The sequence below is a fragment of the Vulpes lagopus genome, chromosome X, assembly GCF_018345385.1.
Source record: "Vulpes lagopus strain Blue_001 chromosome X, ASM1834538v1, whole genome shotgun sequence".
Taxonomy (NCBI): Eukaryota; Metazoa; Chordata; class Mammalia; order Carnivora; family Canidae; genus Vulpes; species Vulpes lagopus.
Window position 1 is genome coordinate 66683 of NC_054848.1, and position 18158 is coordinate 84840.

Genomic DNA, 18158 nt, shown 5'->3' on the forward strand with positions numbered 1-18158 from the left:
TTTTTTTTTTTTTTGTGAAGATTTTACTTTTAAGTAATCTCCACAGCAAGGTGAGGCTCGAACCTCACGGGGAAATCAGGCGTTGCACACTCCACGGAGCCCGCTAGCCGCCCCCTGCCCCCCGGGTACTTACTCATAGAGGAGCTTGTATTTGAGGGTCGCCCGCAGAGGATCTGGGCGGCAGGCGACGTGGAGGCTGCACGAGTGGCCCGCCAGCCCTTGGGGGAGGAGGTGGCGCAGTTGAGCTCGTCGTTCACTGAGTGAAGGACCATGAAGGCTCGGTGTCTCTGTATCCCTCAGGCCCCTGAGGTCCCCTCCCGCTCCCCCCAGGCCCCCTGAAGCTCTTGGCCCCCGCCTGAGCCCCCGAAGGCCCCCGCCTGAGCCCAGGCCCCTGAGACGAACCCCCGCTCTGTTGAGCACGTGCAGTGGGTGTCAGGGCCCTGCAGTCCGCAGGCCTCAGAAGGGGGACGCCCGGCACAGCGGCAGGTGCAGGAGGAAAGGGAGACCCCCAAGGCCTGCCCCCCGCACCCCGCCCCGGCGTGTCCCACACGGGGGTGGCCAGAGCGCACACAGGGGCCTGGGGGGAGGAGGGCGGCCCTGGCACAGCACCCGCAGAGCGCCTGGCTGAGGGTGCGCACCTGCAGCGCCGGGGGGATGGGGCAGGGCCTCGGGCGGGGGCAGCCCACAAAGGACGCTCTGTGACCCCACTGTGTCCCGAGACCCCTGGGGCTGAGCTGGGGGACCAGGAAGGCTGGCGGGGCTCCCGGCCTGGTGCGCCGCCCCATGGCTCCAGCCGCTCCGGGGCCCCCGCCCCTGCCCAACAGAGAGGCTGAGACCCAGGCAGAGGGAGAAGCAGGCCCCACGGGGGGAGCCCGACGTGGAACTTGATCCCGAGACCTGGGGTCACGCCCTGGGCCCAAGGCAAGCACTTATCCACTGAGCCGCGGGGATCCCCGGATTTATTCTCTTCAGAGTTCTGGAAGGCAGGAGGCTGATAGGTCCCTGGGCCAAAGCCAGGGCCTGCGTGTCTGGGGAGCTGCTGGCGGGAACGTGCTGTTTTCCACCCTCCCCGCTTCCTGCCTCCCTCCATCCTGGACGCCAGCCGAGCCCACCTCAGGTTCTGACGCAACCTCTGCTCTGACCTCACACCTCAGGAGTCTGAGCCCCGCCTCCCCGTCACTGGGACCCGTGTGGCGGCCTTGGGCCCGCGGATCACCAGGGCCATCGCCACGTCAGGGTCCTTAACGCCATCCCCTCTGCAAAGTTCTCTCTGCCATGTAAGCAGCATCTTCCTTGACAGGAGCTGGGGGTCGGGACGGGGACGTCCTTGGGGACACGATTCCGTCCGCTGCGTGGGGGCCAGGACATGTGCGTGTGGGACGGTATTATTCAAGGACACCTTCCCAATCTGACCTCCCACAGTTCGGCAGAGTTCTGGAAGGCCAGCGGCAGGAGCACTTGGGGAAGCACCCAGAGGTGGCGCAAGGCCCGTAGGGCCGTGTGTGTGGACAAGTCTCACGCGACCTGAGAACGCTCTGTCTTTAGAAAAGACACACCCTCGTGCACGCCCTGAAGCAGCGCAGAGATTTATTCCTGAATGCCGAATTCCAGAATCACTCAGAAAACCCCACTGGAAGGATGAGCACAAATCGAAGGGGGGAAATGAGGTGAGACGTTATCCATGGCTGCAAGGGACCCCTCACGTCGGCATTTCCTCTAGAAAATGGGCAACCGCGTGGGTCCAGTGGGCTCCCTGAGGTGCGAACGAATGTCTCGGAAAGCAGAAGGACCGGGGGCACCTGAATGAGAACCGGGGCGCCCGGGGGGCTCTGTCCGTGAAGCGTGTGCCTTCACCTTGGGTCAGGATCCCGGGGTCCTGGTATCAAGTCCCACATCGTCGGGCGCCCTGCTCAGCGGGGGTCTGCTTCCCCCTCAGCCCCTCCGTCTGTCCCTCTGTCGCTCCCTCTGTCACTCCCACCCCCTCCGTCTCTCAAATAGTCTTTACAAACAAAGCAAAATTAAAGCAGAAGAGCTGGCATGGCCAGTTCTGCACCCCCGGGTGTGTCCTGGGACCTTGGGTGACGACAGCCCAGGTCTGACGGGCCGCGTCTGTCCCTCCCACGGGCCAGTCTGAGTGGCCTGCCCGCGAGCAGGTCGCTGCCGGTTTCGTGCCGACTCAGTGACAAACCATGTTTCCTCCGCCACCGGAGCAGGGAGGCCCGTGGGTCGCCGCGAGACGGTCAGGAGTCGCAGGACACCGTGGGGCACAGCAAGGGCTGGCGGCTGCGAGTGTGAAACAGCCGATGGAAGCTCCAACACCGGGAGGACGTGGCGGCCCGCGGGCGGGAGAACCAGAAACGCCGGTGCAGACACAGCGGAGCCTGTTCCTTGTAGCCGAAGCCAGGGGAGGGGAAGTCAGGACCCCCGGGGACCAGAGCCGCGGAGCCCCCTGCGACCTGACTTTCGACTTCCAGCCGCGGCCGCCAGCCTCCCATCCGGCAGCCCGGAGGGGCAGGCGGGAGGCCCCGAGGCGGCGTCCGCTCACTCGGGGAAGAGCTTTCGGAATCTGCCATAGGCTGAGCTGCTGATGACCACCGTGACGTCGGCCACCCCGGCCTCGGGGATCACGTCCACGTCCTGCACCGTGGCCTCCTGGTGCAGCCAGCTGACGGAGCGGGAAGGGGCACTCAGTAGGGACCCCATGGGCTGTGTTCCTGAGCCCGCAGGCGACCGTGTCCTCACTGGAGGGTCCTGCCCACAGCCCGGGGGCGCCCACACAGGAGTCACTAACCCACGTGCGCAGCAGGCAACCCCACAACCCCACAGCCGCCAGGGCTCCTCTGCTCACAGGGCTTTGCGGCTCCAGCCTTCCCCGCACCCACTGCACAGCCACTGTCCCGCCCGCTGGGTGGCCCCACGCACCTCAGCTGCGCGCCCGCCAGCCGGACCCGGAGGGTGAGGACCTGTCTCCCCGTGGCCCTCAGAACGGCGTCCTCCAGCCGCGCTTTCAGCTCCGGGAGCCCCTGCCCCAGGAGGGCGGACACAGCGACGGCCTGCGGGCCTGCCGGGCGGTACCTGCGGGAGCAGCCCCCCAGCAGCGCCCGCTCAGCCTCGGGAAGATGGAGTGAGGAGCACCCAGGGTCCCCCGCCCCCGGGGCCCCAAGTGTGACTGCCCCAGTGGGTGCCAGGACAGTGCACAGAGCAGATCACCAGGACGCGGCAGCGAGGGGCTCACAACGCGCCCCCCCGGGTGTGTGGCTCTGACTGAGCCCCTTCCCGGCCCGCAGGTGACAGAGGGCACCCTGACCCCCCCTGTTCCGAAAGCAGGGGGATGCCTCCAGTGCCCGAGGAGGGCAGCCCGCTGTCACCAGCTGGGGCGGGGCCACGGGCAGCGGGCAGGGGCTCCAGGGTCGCGGGCAGCGGGCGCGCCGGGCTGCACTCACCCGGGCACCAGGTCCACCTTGTTATGAACTTCCAGCACGGAGTCCAGGAGGGCGGCGGGCAGGCGCAGGCCGCGCAGCGTGGACAGGACGCTGGCTTTCTGCAGCTCCGTCTCCGGGTGGCTCATGTCTCTCACGTGGACGATCAGGTCCTGGGGGGCAGGGGAGCCACATGGTGGACACAGGGATGGCACCCCACGCGGGAGGACCTGCCTTGGACGGGGGCTCTGACGGCCACTGCAGGCCCGGGTGGGAGTGGGCTGCTTCCCGTGGGGTCCCGGCCCTGTGAGGTGGGGGGACCCGAGGCCGGAGCTCCCCGAGACCAGAGCTGGTGGGCGGCCCACCCGTGGCCCTCGCGCAGGCCCTGTCCTGGCCAGGCTGCTCCCCTGCGCCCGGCCTGGGCCCTGGCGTCCCCCGCAGCTCCCGCACCACAGGGGCCTGCTAGACCCCTGCCCGCTCACAGACGTAGCACCGGTCCAGCCCCACCTCCCCCCGCGGGGGCCTCGTCCTTTGGGGGCCTTTCACCTTCCGTGGAACTTTCAGACTCTGAGTTATTCCAAGTGTTAAAGAATGCTTTTCGCCGGGTTTTAAACGTCTCACTGGTGGGAATTTTGTGGGACGCCCTCCAGTTGGAGTCTGTCTGGTCTTCCCTGGTGTTGACACTGGGTCTGGGGCTCGGTGGAAGCCCAAAGAGGATGGGTCCTTGAATGACATCGCCGCAAACCTGCGTGCACAGGCTGACCGAGGGGCGGAGGCGCCGTCACCCGCTCCCTGCACAGCGGCTCCACCTCCTTCTGGAATTAGTCTTGGAAGAGGTCACTAGGAAGGGCTCCTGCTCAGGGTGGGTTAGGCACTAGCTTCATGAGGGGGTGGTGTGTGAGGGGATCGGTCCCCGGGGTTGTGTCACGTGTGAGGGGATCAGTCCCTGGGTGCAATGTGGTGAGGGAATCCGGTCCCTGGGGTCACGTCATGCGTGAGGGGATCGGTCCCAGGGTGCAGTGTGTGTGAGGGAATCCGGTCCCCAGAGTTGTGTCATGTGTGAGGGAATCCGGTCCCCGGGGTCGTGTCATGTGTGAGGGGATCGGTCCCAGGGTGTAGTGTGTGTGAGGGAATCCGGTCCCCGGGGTCACGTCATGTGTGAGGGGATCGGTCCCAGGGTGTAGTGTGTGTGAGGGAATCCGGTCCCCGGGGTTGTGTCATGTGTGAGGGGATCGGTCCCGGGGTGTAGTGTGTGTGAGGGAATCCGGTCCCCGGGGTCACGTCATGTGTGAGGGGATCAGTCCCAGGGTGTAGTGTGTGTGAGGGAATCTGGTCCCCGGGGTCGTGTCATGTGTGAGGGGATCGGTCCCGGGGTGCAGTGTGTGTGAGGGAATCTGGTCCCCAGAGTTGTGTCATGTGTGAGGGAATCTGGTCCCCAGAGTTGTGTCACGTGTGAGGGGATCGGTCCCGGGGTGTAGTGTGTGTGAGGGAATCTGGTCCCCGGGGTCGTGTCATGTGTGAGGGGATCGGTCCCGGGGTGCAGTGTGTGTGAGGGAATCTGGTCCCCGGGGTCGTGTCATGTGTGAGGGGATCTGGTCCCCAGAGTTGTGTCACGTGTGAGGGGATCGGTCCCGGGGTGTAGTGTGTGTGAGGGAATCTGGTCCCCGGGGTCGTGTCATGTGTGAGGGGATCGGTCCCGGGGTGCAGTGTGTGTGAGGGAATCTGGTCCCCGGGGTCGTGTCATGTGTGAGGGGAAGGGTCCCGGGGTGCAGTGTGTGTGAGGGAATCTGGTCCCCAGAGTTGTGTCATGTGTGAGGGAATCCGGTCCCCGGGGTCGTGTCATGTGTGAGGGGATCAGTCCCAGGGTGTAGTGTGTGTGAGGGAATCTGGTCCCCGGGGTCATGTCATGTGTGAGGGGATTGGTCCCGGGGTGCAGTGTGTGTGAGGGAATCTGGTCCCCAGAGTCATGTCATGTGTGAGGGAATCCGGTCCCCGGGGTTGTGTCATGTGTGAAAGGATCGAGCCCCCACATTGTATCAGGTGTGAGGAGACCTAGTCCCTGCGTCCTGCTGGAATCGGAATCGAGTCTCTACGTTGTGTCATGTGCGAGGGGACCAGCCCCAGATAACGCAGGTCTCTTAGGTAAGAGCATCCCGCACTCACCGAACGAGCCACGTCTTCCAGGGTGGCGGAGAAGGACTCGATGAGGCTGTGGGGCAGCTGGGAGAGAAAGCCGATGGTGTCCATGTAGATGACAGCCACGCGGGAGGGCAGCCACCCAGCATGGGCTGTGATGTCCAGCGTCGCAAACAGCTGATCCCGGGGCTGCACCGCATCATCGCCTGTCAGGGCCTTGATCAGCGTGGTTTTCCCTAGAAGGTGGGCCCCAGGGGACATGCTGCCTGAAAGGCCCCCTCCCGTGTGTCCTACTATCTACTGTCGCACCGTGGGCGGCGCCACGTCCAATCCACGTGCCTCTGCAGAGGGGGTGCCCGTGGTCCGTAAGGTCTCTGAGCTCCTACGTCTCAGCAGGACCCTTGGGATGCCCCGTATGGTCGAAAGGAGGATGGTGCTGCCCGTCGTGCTCGCGGGTCGAGAGGGCCAGGCTCTGGGGTACGAGTGCCTACACACAGCAGAGTGATGGTGTAGACAGGGTGCTGATGTGTGTGAACCTGCAGGGGGCTGGGTACCTGCGCCAACAAAGGCAACAGTGTAGACAGGTGCTCACATTTGCATGTGAGTGATAGGTGATTTGTGCCCACATAGATGCGGCCGGTGCTTTGTGCCTAAGATGTAGTGAGTACCTGCATAGGGGAAGGTGATGGAGTGGGGCGGGTACAGGGTGAGGGGGTGGGTGTCCGTGTAGACAGGGTGATGGTGGAGTGGGGGTGGGAACACGGTGAGGGAGTGGGTGTCCGTGTAGACAGGGTGATGGAGGAAGCGGGGCCCCTACCCTGTGTGACCTCTGTCAGCCACTGCCAAAGGCCCCAGTCACTGCCTGACACACCCCAACACCCCTGCTCCATGCACCCCAGACTCACCCCCGACACCTCCCTGACACCTGCCCCGCCCCCCACGCAGCCACGCAGAGGACTCTGCATCCCCAGCACACGTGAACCTACATCTTTGCAAACAGGATCTTGTAAATCCTACGAGTACCCACAGTTTCCCGTTTCAGGTGGGGCGGTTCTGGGGACCGCCCAGGTTAGGGAGCTGCTGACCTCGCGTGGGGTTCGGAGCACACGCAGGTGCACTGCACCTCCCAGGTGGGGCGGTGCTGGGGAACTTTCCCCCCCAGATCAGGGGGCTGGTGACCTCGCGTGGGGTTCGGAGCACACGCAGGTGCACTGCACCTCCCAGGTGGGGCGGTGCTGGGGACCTTTCCCCCCCAGATCAGGGGGCTGCTGACCTCGCGTGGGGTTCGGAGCACACGCAGGTGCACTGCACCTCCCAGGTGGGGCGGTTCTGGGGACCTTCCCCCCCCGCCCCAGGTCAGGGAGCTGCTGACTTTGCGTGGAGTTCGGAGCACACGTGGGCGCACTGCACCTCCCAGGTGGGGCGGTTCTGGGTACCTTCCCCCCCCAGGTCAGGGAGCTGCTGACCTCACGTGGGGTTCGGAGCACACGCGGGTGCACTGCCGCTTCCAGCAGTGCAGCACGGGATGGCGGGTGTACCTCGACACGAAGGGGCGAGCCTCCCGTGCTTTCCCTTTATGGGAGCGTGACCGTGAGCTCAGGGCTTCAGGACGGAGGAAACCCCGCTCAGCGTCCCGCACACAATCACGGTGACCCGTACGGGAACCTGAACCCCGAACACACCACGGGGTCTTACTGGACACGACCTGAACTGCTTTATAGTTAGTCCGGGCAGGTCTACCGGACACGAGCTCCAAGACACCACGTTTCCTCTCATCTCTGAGTCTACAGAGCAGCGGCGAGAGGCGGCAGTCCAGTGCGCCGTCCAGCACCCGAGCACCACGAGAGTGACACGCAGGGTGCGGGCCGTGGGCGCCGGAACACCCTGGGACACAGCCACGCCGGCCACCTCTGCTCGGCACGTGCTGACCCGAGTCCCTGGTCTCGTGGCCTTAGCCAGCGGGGTGCCCGGTGTCTCACTCCCGGAGCCACGCTCACCGCAGTTGGTGTACCCCACCACGGAGATGACGGGGAACTCCTGCCGCCGGCGCTGCCTCCCCAGGAGACGCCTCTTGTTCCTCAGCCTCTCCAGGGCCTTCCGGATCTTCATTTCCTGGTCCTTCAGGAGGCGCTGCTGCACCTGCACGAAGGATTCCCCTAGAAACACGGACGTGGCGAGGCCGTGAGCACAGGGGGCAGGAGGCACGGAGAGCGCTGTGTGCCACTGGGCTCCCTGTGCGGGAGGCGCTCGGGCATCGCCTCGCTGGGCCCCCCGACCTGCTCTGCACGCAGCCGCGGCCCCAGCGCCTTCCCACCTGCACCGTGGCTCTGCCCAGCGAGGGCCGCCGCACCTGTGGCCTCGTGCCCTGAGGTCAGCGGGGCTCCCCTGGGTCTGCGAGCGAGGGGGAGCCTGGGAAGGAGCGCCCCTGCGATACCCACAGCCCCGGAGCGGGCCCTGGGAGAGACACGCACATCCTCACCCCAGGACCTGCGAACGCGACCTCATTTCACAGTAGGGTCTGGGCGCCCCTAGCTGGTCAAGGCTCTGAGATGAGCTCGTCCTGCACGTGGTGGCCCTACGTCAACGACGGGTCCTCGGAGGAGACAGAGGAGGAGCCGCTGCCGCCAAAAAGCACCTGGACGTCGCAGCTGGTTCGGATGTGACCACACACGAGGCCCACATGCAGCCCCTGCCCCCCGGGGGTCTTCCAGCGATGTTGTCCCCTTCCGAGGGGAGGACGGCTGCCGTGACAGCCTCCATCTGGAGTGCCCCGTGCTACGGATCTCACACATTACCTGAGCCCATGATGTAGCGCGAGCCCCGTCCTCGTCCGTCCGGGAGGGCCATGCTGGTTTTCAAGCGGGACCTGCCGTGGCAAGGGGGCATCTCAGCACGCGGCCGCACACACGCGTGCCCGCCTAGGAGAGCACAGCAGGCGCCAACACCCAGAAGTCAGGGTGGCGACGAGAAGGCAGGGTGGCCTTTCCTCCTGCCAGGGCCTTCAGCACCTTGAGGGGCCACAGTGGGCCGCCGAGCCCTGGCCGGGGCGCAGCGTGGGAGCCACGCGGTCTACAGGCCGGGGCCAGGCCGTGTTCTGCGTCTACCACGCCCCAGGTGACTGTCCAAGACAGGAGCGCGTGGAGCGGCAGTGCAGTGGCCCCTACCTGAGCAGGGGCAGCTCCGCCAGTGCCACTTGCAGCCGTGCCTCCTTGGTCCGTGCGTTGCAGCGGAAGATGTGAAGCACCACCGTGAACCGGTCGCACACCTGCACGCCCCAGGCAGCCTCCAGTTCCTTCTGGAAAGGGAGACGGGGGTGAAGGCATGGGCCGGGGCAGCCTGGCGACGGGGGCGGGCGGCACGCCGTGTGGGATCCCGTGTGCCCGGAGGTCCCGTTCCCGCAGGACGCTGGCCCGGCTCCATCGGCCCACACCGGAGACCACGGGACTCTGCAGTACCTTGGTAGGCGCGGCCAGCCGCTCCACGTTCAGGAAGACCGCTGTGATCTCTGGAGTCCCCCTGATTTTCTCTGAGAAGAACAAGTGCCTCAGACGCCCCTGCTCCACGTACTCTGTCGTGGAACCGATCTGGGGTTCCGCTGGCCGTGTTCAGGGGACACCCCCATCCCTGAGCGCGTGCTGGGGAATCAGGTGTGCAGGACAGGGGTCGAGGGGAGGACTGGGGCCGCCTTCAGGGCTGTGGGTCTGCACACGCATGGAGGTGGCGCAGCCTCAGGGGCCTGAACGGGCCTGAGGGCTGGGGTGACACGGATGGGCGGCACGTCTGTGGGGCAGCCCGCTGCTCCTGCCGTGCGCTGGAGGGCGGCTGGGGCTGCAGACCCTCGGGGTCCCTTGCAGCACTGTGTCTGCAGGGAGGGAGGGCTGGGGCCGCGGGGCGGTTCCCACCCGAGTCATAACTGCCCCGACGGCACCAACGGGCACAGAGTGGGTTCTGAGACGGACACGTGGCTTTCCCATGTCAGACATGAGTCCCCGAGGGGCTGTCCACACGGAGCGCCCACTGCTGCTGCTTCTGTGCAGACGGAGGGAGCAACGGAGGAGATGGACAGGGACGGGGACGGGGACAGGGACCCACCCGTCAGGTGCTCCAAGGTCCCTTTGCCAAAGATGAGCTTCCCGTCTGGCGATTTGCTGGGCACCACCATGCTCTCCACCACCGACCAGCCGTCCAGCGTGTGCACGAGGGCTTCCGCCTCCGCCACCTGCCACTCAGCTGTGGGGACACACAGGGCCGGGGTGAGGGGGCGTCTCTGTGGGGTCGGCCCGGGCCCCGTCCAACCCTGCCCAGCATGCCCCGGCCCATGTCCCTCGGCTGGGAGGGCTCCTGCGGTGTGCAGAGGGCCCCAGAAGGCCCCCAGGGAGGCCTGTTCCCACACACGGCTGTGCTGTTCCACGCAGACCAGCAGGAGGGATGACAAGCAGGGACGGGAATGACGGCCCCTCCTTACGTGGGACCTGGGGCTTGCACGTCACGGGACGTCTGCTCAGTGAGGCCCCAGGGACTGTTGTGACCCAGCAGATGGCATGTCCTGCGTGGCGGCCCCCGAGGGCCCAGGGGACCCGCCGCTTCCCCCGCAGTGAGCCCCCGAGGGAAGGAGTGGGCGTCCCCGGGGCCTGGTGCCAATGTGGCACAGGAAGAGGCACTGCTCAGGGCACACGGGATGACACTTGGGTCCTCAAGGCCGGCCCTACAGGAGGGGGTCCGCAGCAGGTTCTAGGAGCATCACCGGCGGTGGGCGGTCATCCCCCGAGGACAGGGACAGGGAGGAAACAGGCCGGGTGGGGATGTGCATGAGAGGGCGGTGGGGGTCGGAGGCCAGGGGCGGCCCCAGGCTCTGCTCCGGGGGGACGGGGTCCCCATCCTCTGGGCTGAGAGGAGGCACAGTGTCCTCAGCTTTGACTGCTGATGGACGGAGCTGGTCCTTCTCACCCCCACCCTGTGGCTGCTCAGGTCAGGTGTGCGGGACCACCTGGACGTCCCTCCTTCACCATCACGCGTGGCCCACTGACACACCACACCCGTGCTGTCTGCCCCGACATCCGCGGGGGCCCAGGTCCCCCACTCCATCGTGGATCACGGTGCAGCTTCCCACAACCTCCTGCTGGGGTCAAGTGCCTTCAGGCCACTGCCACGGGCCGCCGCCTGGGGGCTGCTCAGAATGCCACGTGGGACCCCTCAACTCCAGGCCTCAGGCCCCCGTGGGGAAGCCAACGCCGAGAAACGGTGCTGCAGTCCACAGCTCAGAGGCACGGGTGCACTGGGGACTGGGGCTACCGAGTGCTTCCCCGCCCGCATGTCACCAGCACAGCACCGCAGGCCCACAGACGGCAGCTCCTCGGCCCGCGCCTCATGCCCGCCCACCAGGCAGGAATCACAGGGCTCGCCACGAGGAAAACGCGCAACGTGAAGACACAGAGCAGCATCAGAACCAGAGTCCGACAGCGGCAGGGCTGCTGGATTCATCAGATGGGGAACCTGAAGCGACTGTGATCGATGTGCTAAGGGCCGTGACACAAGACGGGATGCCTGGGTGGCTCAGCAGTTGGGAGCATGATCCTGAGGTCCCGGGATCGGTTCCCACATCGGGCTCCCTGCATGCAGCCTGCTTCTCCCTCTGCCTCTGCCCCTCTCTCTCTCATGAAAAAATAAAATCTTAAAAAAAAAAAAAAGGAGCACACAAGAACACACGGCGTAAACAGACAGACACACAGGCCAGGAGAGAACGGAAGGCAGATGCCGGCTAGCGGTCAGAACACGCGTTAGCAGTGAAGACTGCCTCTGACGGGCTTCGGAGAGGGCCACTAAGGCTGAGCCCACAATCTCTAAGCCTGCGGATGCGAGGACGAGTGACAATGACAGACGTCCGCACCCGGAAGGAAGAGTCAGGCCACAGACCAGAGCGAGACGTTTGTAAAAAAACATCTGAGAAATGACCAGTCTCCACAACGTATGAAAGACTCCGGAGGCTCGGCGGTAAGAGAGAACTTGATTAAAAATGGGGCTGGAGACCTGTCACAGACGTCACCACAGGACCTGCGGACACGCCAAGCTGGGAAGAAGACACGCTCAGCGGGGGAGCAATGCAAACTGGAACGAGAGCCCAGCACGCGGCCGTGAGCCGGGCCCTAACGCAGCACGTGCAGGCCTGCGGGGACGTGCAGCCACGATGTCTCCGTGGCTGCTCACGGGAATGCAGAGCGGTGCCACCGCTGGGAAAGCACCTTGGAGGCTTCTTACAACACTTAACACAGGCGTGGGGCACCTGCCTTCAGCTCAGGTCACGACCCTAGCGTCCAGCCCCGCGTCGGGCTCCCTGCTCAGTGGGACTCTGCCCCTCCCTCTTTCTCGCTTGTGCTCTGTCTCTTGCTCTCTCTCTCTCTCTCTGAGGTAAATAAAACCATAAACCACATCAACAACAACCCAAACCTAAATATGCTCGTAGGGTCCAGCGGTCACGTTCCCTGGGGTTCATCCAAGTGAACCAAAACCACGTGTCCCCACACAACCTGCAGAAAGATGTTTACAGCCGCTTGGAAGGACCCATGTGTCCCCAGCAGGTGGATGGATAAAGGAACCGGGGCCCATGCGGATGACAGTGTAATCAGCACTGAACAAGTCAGCTGTCAAGCCACAAAGTCACGCAGGAACCTCAGATGCATGAGTTGGTCTGCAAAGGCTGCGCGGTGCACGAGTCTAACTACGACATCCTAGAAAAAGCAAGACGAAGCACATGGTAGAGAGCTGTCGTTGCCGGGGTGGGGGTGGGGTGGAGTGCGGACTGGTGTGGCCGTGGAACTACCCTATGTGATCCTGTACAGTGGGCGAGTGGCATGGCACCCTGTCCAGACCCACAGAACGTCCAACACCCAGAGCCAAAGGTGACCAAGCCGCGGCCTCTGGGCACGGCTGCATGTTCATGTAGGTTCCTGCACTGGAACACGCCTCCCAGTGTGGTGGGGAAGCCGGTGACACACGATGCTGAGCAGTGGGACACGACCTATGTGGGAACCCTCTGCGAATCTGCAGCTGCATGAAAAAAAAGCCTTTGAGCAAAAAAAAGAAAAAAAAAAAGAAAAAAGGAACAAAACACTTCCACAGCTCGTGCAGAAGAAGCAAGTTCACAGAGACGCAAAGCACATTCAGGGCTGTGAGGGGCTGGGCAGGCACGCTGCGGAGAGTGGCCGCTGTTAGTGGGACGGGGTCTCCTTCCCGGGTGACGAGTGTAACCTGCACAGCGGTGGAGGCCGCCCAGCACTGTGGACGTACTAAGTGCTACTGAACCTGCCCACGAAATGGTGAATTCTACGTTACCGAGAATTACATAGGGTTCGGGGAAGGTCTCTATGGAGCAGGAAGGTGTGGAGGAGATGGGAGGAGGAGGGGAGAAGGGAGAGGCGGAGGGATTGAAGGAGGGGAGGGGGAAGGGATGTGAAGGGAAAGGAGAGGGAGGGGAGGAGCAGGAAGGGGGAGGAGGGGGGAGGAGGATGGGGAGGGGGAGGAGAGGCAGAGGGGCAGGGAGGAGAGGCAGAGGGGGAGGGAGTAGAGGAGAGGAGTAGAGGTGGAGGGAGAGGCTGAAGGACAGGAGGGGGAGGGCATTTGGGGGGAGGGGCAGGATAAACTGCACCCCCACCCCGTGGGGTCCCTGTTCTGCTCAAAGCCAGTGTGGTTGCGCCCTGGCCTCACGCGAGCCTCACACCCGTGCCTGTGTCACCGCTGGGGACTGGGCTCTCCACGGCCTCCCCCTCCGCAGCCAGCAGCCAGCCGGCCCCGGGGCGAGGTCCTTGGAGGACCTCACCCTCCCGCATCCTCTGGTCATCCCAGAGCATCCAGGACCACCCTGCGGGGTCCCCACCCCCTGTCGCCGGCCAAGGGGGCAGCTCCCTGCCTGTGCCAGCGGCGCCCCGAGCCTGCATCAGGGGAGTCATGGGAGGGTGGAGGGTGCCCCTGCCCCAGGGACGGGGCCTGGCAAGGGCAAGGGCAAGGCCGGGCCGCCACCGGTCTGTAGCTGTACCGTGTGTGCACGGTGACACCAGTGGCGCGACCCTTAGGGTTCAAGGGACGTGATGAGAGTATATGCCAGCTCACACTCAGGCTCACACGCTGGCAGACCCGCTGACACACACACCCCCTGGCCGTGCACAGGCTCTACAGTTGTCAGATTCTTCCTGTGGAGATGGCGAGCAGGAAGGTCACAGCACTTATATGCCCCAGGGAGGGGGGGTCCCGGGGCAGGGCGTCGGCAGCTTCCAGCCGACCCAGGGCAGCTCTGGGGGGATGGCGGGATGCTTTCAGGGTGATCCTCGGAGCCCCGCCCCATCAAATCCAGCCCTCGGAGCCCCGCCTCCTGCTCACGGCCCCGCCCCCTCAGCCCTCAGAGCCCCGCCTCCTGCTCCCGGCCCCGCCCCCTCAGCCCTCAGAGCCCCGCCTCCTGCTCACGGCCCCGCCCCCTCAGCCCTCAGAGCCCCGCCTCCTGCTCCCGGCCCCGCCCCCTCAGCCCTCGGAGTCCCGCCTCATGCTCCAGGCCCCGCCCCCGGAGTCCCCACCGCCCACTCCAGCCCTCGGAGCCCCGCCTCATGCTCCAGGCCCCGCCCCCAGAGTCCCCACCGCCCACTCCAGCCCTCGGAGCCCCGCCTCATGCTCACGGCCCCGCCCCCTTAGCCCTCGGAGCCCCGCCTCCTGGCTCCGGCCCCGCCCCCTCAGCCATCGGAGCCCCGCCTCCTGCTCCCGGCCCCGCCCCCTCAGCCATCAGAGCCCCGCCTCCTGCTCCCGGCCCCGCCCCCTCAGCCCTCAGAGCCCCGCCTCCTGCTCCCGGCCCCGCCCCCTCAGCCCTCGGAGCCCCGCCTCATGCTCCAGGCCCCGCCCCCGGAGTCCCCACCGCCCACTCCAGGCCTCGGAGCCCCGCCCCCTGCTCCCGGCCCCGCCCCCAGAGTCCCCACCGCCCACTCCAGCCCTCGGAGCCCCGCCTCCTGCTCCCGGCCCCGCCCCCTCAGCCCTCGGAGCCCCGCCTCCTGCTCTGGGCCCCGCCCCCTCAGCCCTCGGAGCCCCGCCTCATGCTCCAGGCCCCGCCCCCAGAGTCCCCACCACCCACTCCAGCCCTCGGAGCCCCGCCTCATGCTCACGGCCCCGCCCCCTTAGCCCTCGGAGCCCCGCCTCCTGCTCCCGGCCGCGCCCCCTCAGCCATCGGAGCCCCGCCTCCTGCTCCCGGCCCCGCCCCCTCAGCTCTCGGAGCCCCGCCTCATGCTCCAGGCCCCGCCCCCGGAATCCCCGCCCCCGAAGCCTGGCGTCCCCGCGTTCTCGCCCTCCCCCCGCCCCTGCGCCGCAGCGGGTCACCTCGAGTCAGCTTCGGCTTCTCGGGTCCCCGCTTGACCTCAGGGTGGATCAGGCACACGCGCTGGGTCCCCAGCGGCAGCAAAGGCTCCGTCCTCAGGAGCGCTTCCTCCTCCTCTTCTTGCTCCGCGTCACCTGGGTCCTCCTCCTCCTGCTCTCCCGCTCGGCTTCTCGGGCCATCATCGTCCCGCCGGCCCCAGCCTTCACCGCCTCGCCCCTTGACGCCCCCGGGGCCGAAGGCGGCGAGCGCGCGCTCCGGGCAGGCAGGCGGCGGCGGCGGCGGCGGTGGCGCGGCTCCCGGAAGCCGGCGGCCGCGAGCCAGTCGCCAGAGCCCCGGCCCCGGGCGGACGGCGGCCCGCAAGGCCCACATTCCGCGGTCGCTCGCGCGGCGGGGGCGGGGCTCCGGGGGCGTGCTCCCGCGCACTCCCCATTGGGCGCCGGGCGTCACGTGCCCGCCGCCTCCTGATTGGTGCGCGGTCGCGGGCGGGCGGGGCTTGGGATGCCGCCGGCAGGCGGAGCTCGGCTCCCGGGGCCGGCTCTCGGCGGACGCCCGCGCCAGGTAGTGCGGCCCGCCCGGGGCTCCCCGCACGCGTCCCCCTCGCCCCCTTCCCGTCCCCGGGGTCCCCGAGCCTCCGCGGGGGGCGAGTGCTGCCCTGGGTGGAGGGGGTCCCACCTGCTGCCGTGGACATCCGTCCAAGTGATGCCCTGGCTGGGGGGGGGGGTCCCCCATCCTGCTCCAGGGTGCGTACCTCCTGCACTGCAGGTCCCCCGGGGGGTCCTCATATCCTGCCCCAGGGGTCACATCCTGCCTTGGGCATCCAAGTGATGCCCTTGGTGGAGGGGGGGTCCCCCATCCGGCCCTAGGGTGCGTATCTCCTGCACTGCAGGTCCCCCGGGGGGTCCTCATATCCTGCCCCAGGGATCCCACATCCTGCCTTGGGCATCCAAGTGCTGCCCTTGGTGGAGGGGGGGTCCCGCATCCTGCCCTAGGGTGCATACCTCCTGCACTGCAGGTCCCCCGGGGGGTCCTCATATCCTGCCCCAGGGGTCACATCCTGCCTTGGGCATCCAAGTGATGCCCTTGGTGGAGGGGGGGTCCCCCATCCGGCCCTAGGGTGCGTATCTCCTGCACTGCAGGTCCCCCGGGGGGTCCTCATATCCTGCCCCAGGGATCCCACATCCTGCCTTGGGCATCCAAGTGCTGCCCTTGGTGGAGGGGGGGTCCCGCATCCTGCCCTAGGGTGCATACCTCCTGCACTGCAGGTCCCCCGGGGGGTCCTCATATCCTGCCCCAGGGGTCATATCCTGCCTTGGGCATCCAAGTGCTGCCCTTGGTGGAGGGTGGGTCCCGCATCCTGCTCTAGGGTGCATACCTCCTGCACTGCAGGTCCCCTGGGGGGTCCTCATATCCTGCCCCAGGGGTCACATCCTGCCTGGGACATCCAAGTGATGCCCTTGGTGGAGGGGGGTCCCCCATCCGGCCCTAGGGTGCGTACCTCCTGCACTGCAGGTCCCCCGAGGGGTCCTCATATCCTGCCCCAGGGGTCACATCCTGCCTGGGACATCCAAGTGATGCCCTTGGTGGAGGGGGGTCCCCCATCCGGCCCTAGGGTGCGTACCTCCTGCACTGCAGGTCCCCCGGAGGGTCCTCATATCCTGCCCCAGGGATCCCACATCCTGCCTTGGGCATCCAAGTGCTGCCTTTGGTGGAAGGGGGGTCCCGCATCCTGCTCTAGGGTGCACTGCAGGTCCCATGGGGAAGGGATTCTCATATCCTCCCCCAGGGTCCCCACATGCCATCCTGCCTTGGACATCTATCCAAGTGCTGCCCTGGATGGGGTGGGGGTCCCACATCCTGCCCTAGGGTGCATACATCCTCCATTGCAGGTCCCCTGGGGGGGGTCCTCATATCCTGCCCCAGGGGTCACATCCTGCCTGGGACATCCATCCAAGTGATGTCCTGCGTGGAGCGGGGGGTCCCCCATCCTGCCCTAGGGTGCGTACCTCCTGCACTGCAGGGGTCCTCCCCCAGGGATCCCACATCCTGCCTTGGGCATCCAAGTGCCGCCCTTGGTGGAGGGGGGGTCCCCCATCCTGCTCTAGGGTGCACTGCAGGTCTCATGGGGAAGGGATTCTCATATCCTCCCCCAGGGGTCCCACATCCCATCCTGCCTTGGACATCCATCCAAGTGATGCCCTGCATGGAGTGGGGGGTCCCCCATCCTGCCCTAGGGTGCGTACCTCCTGCACTGCAGGGATCCTCCCCCAGGGGTCCCACATCCTGCCTTGGACATCCATCCAAGTGCTGCCCTGCGTGGAGCAGGGGGTCCCACATCCTGCCTTGCAGGTCTGAAAGCCCCCAGGGATCTGGAACCTTGCCTTAAGGGGTGCAAGTGCTGCCCTGGGGGTCCCAGACACTTCCCTGGCTTCACATCTGAACCATTCCCCGGGGGTCTTGAAGTCTGAGATAGGATCTGGAGCCTGGCTGAGGAGTGGGGACTGCTTAGAGATTCCAAATTTAGCCTGGGGGGTCATGAAGTCTACGTTGGTAATCTGGGTGAGGCACCGGGGGTTCGGGCCTCAGAGGTTCAGGCCCTGGGCTTTGAACCAACCATGGGGGTCCGCAACTCTGCCTTGGAGATTCTGACCTGGCCGCAGGGGTTCCATAGCCAGGACTGTGACCCAGGGGCCCTAGACCCTGCTTTGGGGGGAGGAGCAGAGCCTCGGAGGCCTGAACCCTGCCGTGGGAATCTTGTCCCATCCCTGGGAGTCTGGAACCCTGCCTTGGGGGCCCCACACCCTGCCTCAGGGATCCGAGCCAGTCCCTAGGGGTCTCATTTTTCCTGGCATGTCTGAGTCCATCACTGCTACGGGGGTATGGCTCCTGTACTCTGCCTTGGGCGTGGGATGCTGACTTGGGGCATCCCCGGTGCGGCTTGGGGTTCGACTCCGGCCTGGGCGGGGTTGAGAAGTCTGTGCTGGCACTGGCCTGCGTGTGGCCCTGGGGGTCCCAGGTCCTGTTTGGGGACCAGCACGTGGCAGGTAAGTGCTGTGCAGCATGATTGCAGAGTCCGCTGGGTCCAGGCAGAGAGCAGGGCTGTTCCAAAGGAGCACGCCTCCCCTTCAGGCCCTTCTCCTTTATAGTCTCCAGGGAAGATCCAAACGCGCGCGGTGTTGAAAAGGTCATGTGGGTGCCCACTGTCACAAGGGGGTTCTTGTTTTCACAGAGGAGCAGTTTTAGTGGAAACGTTCCCTTTT

At 66.0% G+C, this 18158-nt stretch overlaps 1 protein-coding gene across 4 annotated transcripts; it reads right to left on the bottom strand.

The window, feature by feature from the left end:
* Nucleotides 1-1570: 1570 nt before the first annotated feature.
* On the bottom strand, nucleotides 1571-15288 carry GTPBP6 (GTP binding protein 6 (putative)). 4 transcript variants are annotated; one of them, XM_041741070.1, is made up of 10 exons: nucleotides 14904-15288; nucleotides 9648-9785; nucleotides 9011-9081; nucleotides 8720-8847; nucleotides 8351-8421; nucleotides 7553-7711; nucleotides 5583-5791; nucleotides 3444-3592; nucleotides 2923-3075; nucleotides 1571-2665 (listed from the first exon to the last, which is right to left on the bottom strand). In XM_041741070.1, the coding sequence occupies exons 1-10, from the start codon at nucleotides 15268-15270 to the stop codon at nucleotides 2542-2544; spliced, it is 1569 nt and encodes a 522-aa protein (XP_041597004.1). In that variant the 5' UTR covers nucleotides 15271-15288; the 3' UTR covers nucleotides 1571-2541. The 4 variants fall into 4 exon arrangements, 3 of the variants coding, with proteins under 3 accessions (XP_041597004.1, XP_041597003.1, XP_041597005.1); XM_041741069.1 differs by having other exon boundaries at nucleotides 8720-8850; XR_005985670.1 differs by lacking the exons at nucleotides 1571-2665; nucleotides 2923-3075 and adding an exon at nucleotides 3966-4234 and having other exon boundaries at nucleotides 3455-3592; nucleotides 8720-8850.
* Between the last annotated feature and the right edge of the window lie 2870 nt (nucleotides 15289-18158).